The sequence below is a fragment of the Solanum tuberosum genome, unplaced genomic scaffold (assembly GCF_000226075.1).
Source record: "Solanum tuberosum cultivar DM 1-3 516 R44 unplaced genomic scaffold, SolTub_3.0 scf00049, whole genome shotgun sequence".
Classification (NCBI taxonomy): Eukaryota; Viridiplantae; Streptophyta; class Magnoliopsida; order Solanales; family Solanaceae; genus Solanum; species Solanum tuberosum.
The window spans coordinates 278,747-284,447 of record NW_006238974.1 but is presented as its reverse complement, the minus strand read 5'-3'; the positions used below and the strand labels follow the sequence as shown (position 1 = coordinate 284,447).

The 5,701-nt window shown below is 28.5% G+C and overlaps 1 protein-coding gene across 1 annotated transcript; it reads right to left on the bottom strand.

The window, feature by feature from the left end:
• Positions 1–522: 522 nt before the first annotated feature.
• LOC102595184 (transcription factor RAX2-like) lies at positions 523–2,620 on the bottom strand. Its single transcript, XM_006343679.2, has 3 exons — positions 2,479–2,620; positions 2,003–2,132; positions 523–1,355 (listed from the first exon to the last, which is right to left on the bottom strand). Exons 1-3 carry the CDS (start codon positions 2,612–2,614, stop codon positions 611–613), a joined length of 1,011 nt encoding a protein of 336 aa, XP_006343741.1. The 5' UTR covers positions 2,615–2,620; the 3' UTR covers positions 523–610.
• Positions 2,621–5,701: the final 3,081 nt, after the last annotated feature.

Sequence of the window (5,701 nt, the reverse complement as noted above, 5' to 3'; positions counted from 1 at the left end):
AATTTAGAAGGCTCATCAATATCATTATTTGTTAACTTAAATGACATAAATAAGCCATTTTTTTTACAGATGTCATAAATAAGCCATTTTTTAAACAGATGTCACATTGAATCTTTTCCCTTTATTTATTAAAGTAATATTCCTTCCGTCGACTTTTAATTGTCATAATTTTTATTTTAGAGTCAAACTATAAAAATTTTGAATGTATATTTTAGGATGTATTTTTCATCATATGTATATTTGCAAAAAATAGAAATTTATAAAAATCTCATATAGTTTTTAAATATCTAAATTTTTTGTCTAAAATATCGAATTAATCTAATCTAATTTAATTTTAAAAATTAATCAAATTAACTTTCAAAAAATATATCATAACAATTAAGAGCAGACAGAAAGAGTAATATATAAATTAAAACAGAATGAATAGTGGTAAAGAGTTGGAAGGGGTTAGGGAAAAGGGTGGCACAAACAAACAAATAGGAGTATCTTAAAAGAAAAAGGTTTACCATTGTACTGGCAAATCAAATAAGTTATTTCCATTCAATTACATCACAACTGCACAAAACCCCATAAACTAAAGTCCTTGTTTTTTTCCCCACCTGACTTGAAGTCAGTTTAGATGAGTTCCTAGGTAATAGTACATCCCCCTCTCATCTGCCTTGTTTTCATCATTAAAAAACAAACTATTATTATTATTATTATTATTATTATTATTACCATCACTGTCACTGCCTCTGCCAATCAACTGCTTAACTTGTTCAACATCATACCGGAGTTGCTCATTTTGAGTGTTGCTTCCCAAACACACATGATTTGGCTTTTCATCATGCTGGCTAATAATATTGTTGACAATGCCATAATCAAGAATGAAGTTTTGATGAGTTTCTTCATAATTAGAGAAATTACAATTACCTATTTCTCTTTCCTTCTTGATTTCTTTTCCATACCTCATTTGGTGGCTACAACTTCCATCAGATGAGGAACAACTTGCTACATCTGTCCCACCAAACATTAGTAAATTATTACTATCTTTCAATGTGCAATATTTCAAGGAATTCACCAATCTATCTTGACTTTGTAAATAATCACAATATTGGTTACTACCCATAGAAAAATTAATATTCTTATTATTGCACACTACTGCATTTGATGTGTCTCTAAAAAGACTTGAAATCATATGGGGTTGGGGTTGGGGTGGTGCTATTTGAGATGGAAAGAATGGCGATCTTTGATTATAATTTGATGAAGGAATAATATTATTTAACCCCATGAGTTTCTTCTTTAGCTTTGTGTTCCAGTAGTTCTTGATATTATTGTCTGTTCTTCCGGGTAATTGAGCAGCTATAATTGACCACCTGTCATACAATTGCACATGTTAGAAATAATTAAGTGCCTTAACATAATTAAATTGAATTTAACTTATATAGACGTGAAAAAATAATATGTGATTATAATATAGACTACCCTATCGTCAACTATTTTTAGGATATTGATTTCACTTTTTACAAAGATTTGATTCTTAGACTACCAATGTGTATAAAAGTTAATGTCAATTTAATTAGTACTTTTTTTCTTTTCAATTCATGTGGTAGGATACAGATTTCGACAGTCAAACTAGATGAGTTACCTTAATTATTTTAAATTATTTGTTTTCGTGACTTTTATTTTCTAGGTTGTTTGTAAATATATAATCTTTAATCTTAAAAAAATGAAGATTCTATATTTGAACAAAGGATCAAAATTAAGAAGTTTGAGTCTCTAAATTTGAGAAATATCATGTAAATTAAATAAATTTAATACGAGGACAAAATGAAGTGATTGAACTTTGTTATAACAGGTGTGAGTGAGTAGTAAATTAAAGAAAGAGTTGATTAAAGATGTAAACCTGGGATGCATCCGTGCATGCATAAAATTAATTGGCAAAATCATCCAACTAATGTTTTTCAAATTTTGTAGTCTCAAGTACTCATTATTACATAATATTAGTAATGAAATTTGTTACCTGCTCCCAATATTGGCATACAAGCTGCAAATAACTCTATCTTCATCATCACTAAAGTCTCCATGCTTAATATTAGGCCTTAAATAGTTTAGCCATCTCAATCTGCAGCTCTTCCCACATCTTTTCAGTCCTGATCCAAATATATTAACCCCACAACACCTTCAAACATACATTTTACATAGCATTTTGAATCTTGCATTTACACAAAAATTAATCAAAATATATTCCTTATGTCCCAATTTATGTGACTTGCTTTTCTTTTTAGTTAGTCTAAAAAAGAATGACACATTTCTATATTAAATAACAATTTAATTATAAAATGTCTATTTTACCTTTAATGAAATGATTTATAACCTCACAAATTTATATAATTTATTTTAGACCACAAGTTTTAAAAGTCTTCCTTTCTTTCTTAAACTTCGTACCGAATCAAACTACCTCGCATAAAATGAGACAGAGGGAGTATATATGTTTACCAGCATTTTGAGGAAGGGAGATCCAATTTCCAGCAGTTCCATATTTTTCAATGAATTGTTTGAGCTTGGCATCTTCTTCTGGTGACCATGGCCCTCTCTTTACATTACTTTTATCACAACAAGGTGCTCTCCCCATTTTCTCTTTTTCTTGTTCTCACAAAGACTAGTTGTTATGTTAATAGAGACACTCCCTTTTAAATAGTCCCAACAAACTCAGTTTTTATTAAGAATTACATAAAGTCAATAGGACAACCCTATTTCTAACTTACTTTGCTGACTAAGGAATACTAGCTAGTTTTTTTTTTCTTTTTCGATATCCCAAATCTGTATTGGAGTCTCATTAATTTAGATTTATTTATGTAACGTAAGAACTTATTCGGGAGGGAAACACTCTCTATCAAGAATTTTTCTCATAATTAGGGTTCAAACTCAAAACTTTTTTACTGAGAGAAGAACAGTCTCATCCATTGTCCTAGCTAGCTGATACAAGTTCCTGTACTCAGAGACGAATTCAGGATTTGAAGATTTTGAATGCACCAATATTACCTTAGCTCAAATATGAGTTCTAAGATAAATTTAAAAAATAAAAAACAATAAAATAGTATTGTAGCTAGATTCAAACCCGGGTCTCATGGGTGGTTCTTCTAGCTTGTACCAATAGTATAACAAATCTATACTCTTCATTGGTGCACAATTATTTATATTTTAATTTATATTAGTTTCTCAAGATAGATAAACCTATACACATAATTTTTTTCGAAGTTAACGAATGCACGATGGGTGAGTCCGCCTCTGCCTGTACTAATACTACTGTTGGAAGCTCTATGAATAATTTATCTTTTCTTCTTTTTACCTTAAACTTCACCGGTCCATTTTTTTATATGTTCGAATATAATAAAGCTATCTAACTAAATGATACCTCTAGCTAGTCGCTCGATTTTTTTAACATTTTCTGTAGGCAATAATTTCTTGGTACACTCTAATTTTTAAATCATAGAATATGGTTTTAATTTAGCTTAGTCAATACATCATAAATATATTACAGTAATACCGTCAGCTAACAAAAATAGTATGATAAGTGTATTTATTGGTGAAAACACAGTCCCTTAATCAGATGTATACACAAAATAAAATGACATCCCTTCATTTCAATTTATCTAATGTAGTTTGGTTATGTGTCCTCAAGGGACTCTGTCTAAAAACTATTTTTAAGGTATATGAAAAGACTTTGCAATGTATAAAGATTATATACAATTTAAATGGCTTTTTAAATAGAAGAATACACATTTGTGGACTTCTTGTCAAATACTTCCCTTGTCCCTAATTACTTGTCCAAATTTCCTTTTCTAGTTGTCCCTACTACTTGTCTATTTTGACAAATCAAAAAATGATAAAATATATTTTACCTATTATACCTTCAATTAATTACTTTGAAAAAGATAGAATTTCTTGAAAATTTTTAGTTTTTAGTTTATCCACTTCATAATTAATAGGAGTAAAATGGTAAACTCGCTATGTCAATGATTGTTTTCTTAATAGGTGTGTCAATTCAAAAGCTGACAAGTAATTAGGGATAGAGGGAGTAAATGAAATCCAACATAAATAAAATAGTGATAGTGTCACAACTTAAGACAATATAATTAAGAGGAATTTTCACATATAGCCACCTAAAAATAACCTAATTACGTTCTATAGCTATAGTTTGCTAATTATGATTCGTAGCTACATGTTATAGGGAGGAGAGTGGCGAGTGAGACTGGGAGAGAGAGGAGAGAGAGCACAGAGTGGGAGAGAGGTGAATTGTATACGTATATCGGTTAGATAATTGTATATTATACATATGTATTGGCATATTCTGGCAAGAGAGATTGGGAGAGGGAGGAGAGAGGCGAGCGAGAGAGGACAATAATATGTATAATCCGCATGTACATTTGTATACTTCGTGTGTTTTTGTATAATTGAGTAATATAAACTCTGAAATTATACAAATATAATAAAACTCGAAATAAAGAGTTGATACAAACATAAACATATGAACTTTAAACAATTATACAAAATATATTATACAAATTACATTATATAAATTATACTATACAAAATCCAAAAAACTAACACGTTTATACAAACTTTAAAAAGTTATATACAAAAAGATTGAATGTATATGATGACAAAACTGAAAAATCAAAGGAAATCATCGTCATATACAAATACAAACCATCATATACAAATACAAATCAAACAAAGAATTGTTAGTTGCGAATTATACAAATGTGACGAATTATACATATACAAACGTGACTAATTATACAAACTCGAAGTCAGCCCACGTAATTAATGATTAATGTTAGTTCAAGGGATAGTTATAGCAAACTATAACTATGATGAGTAATTAAGTAATATAAGTTTGTTTAACCACGTACCTTTCCCCATAAATAATGTGCACGTGTAAATTAGATTAACTTGGAGACGATTTTTTTCTTCATATGATATAGTTAGCACTTTGAAGTTTAATTTGCTATAAATGATGAAGTAAAGTACACATGTAAGTTGGTTCGTACACCAAATATTAAATGATAAAAGAAAGAAAAAATTCAATAAGTTTCTCGGCCAGTAGTGGACAATATCCAAGGGGTATAGTAGTATTTTTTTTTTTTTAACTAGTATACGTGATCTAGAGTCTGTTTGAATTGATTTATTTTAAGTGATTATAAGTTCAAATAATTTTAAGCATTTTAAAAGTGTTTGAATAAATTTAAAAGGTGTTTATAAATATTTGATTTTAAGCTAAAATAATAAAATAATTCCAAAAATAAATTTAAACAACTTCATAGTATAGAAGAAAAATGGGAAATTTCAAAATATATAGCACAACTTAAAATATTAAGTCAAGTAACTGAATAAACAATATCTATATTATATTTGGGGAAAACATTATACATAATATATTAACTTTATATAAAATGGTATAATAGTGTATGAAAAGTTTTCATAAAGAAATATGGGCTAAACCATGTAGCAAACTCAAAAAATTGGCTACATAACGTAAATATTTTCTCCTAATTAATATACATAGAGCGTAAATTTTTTCCATTTTTGACACTATGGAGTAATTAGATTATAATCCATTAAGAGAAATGATAATCTATTAGATATATACAATGTAATTTTTAACGAATAAACTTTTTTTTAATACCACAATATACACATTGTTTGCTCAAAAATA

What these genes read in the sequence shown, in the direction of transcription:
- LOC102595184 (XM_006343679.2), bottom strand. Translation starts at nt 2,614, where the DNA reads ATGGGGAGAGCACCTTGTTGTGATAAAAGTAATGTAAAGAGAGGGCCA. An exon ending in CTCCCTTCCTCAAAATGCTG is followed by an intron (nt 2,133 to 2,478) that starts GTAAACATATAT and finishes TATTTGGATCAG; the next exon opens with GACTGAAAAGATGTGGGAAG. An exon ending in TATGCCAATATTGGGAGCAG is followed by an intron (nt 1,356 to 2,002) that starts GTAACAAATTTC and finishes ATTGTATGACAG; the next exon opens with GTGGTCAATTATAGCTGCTC.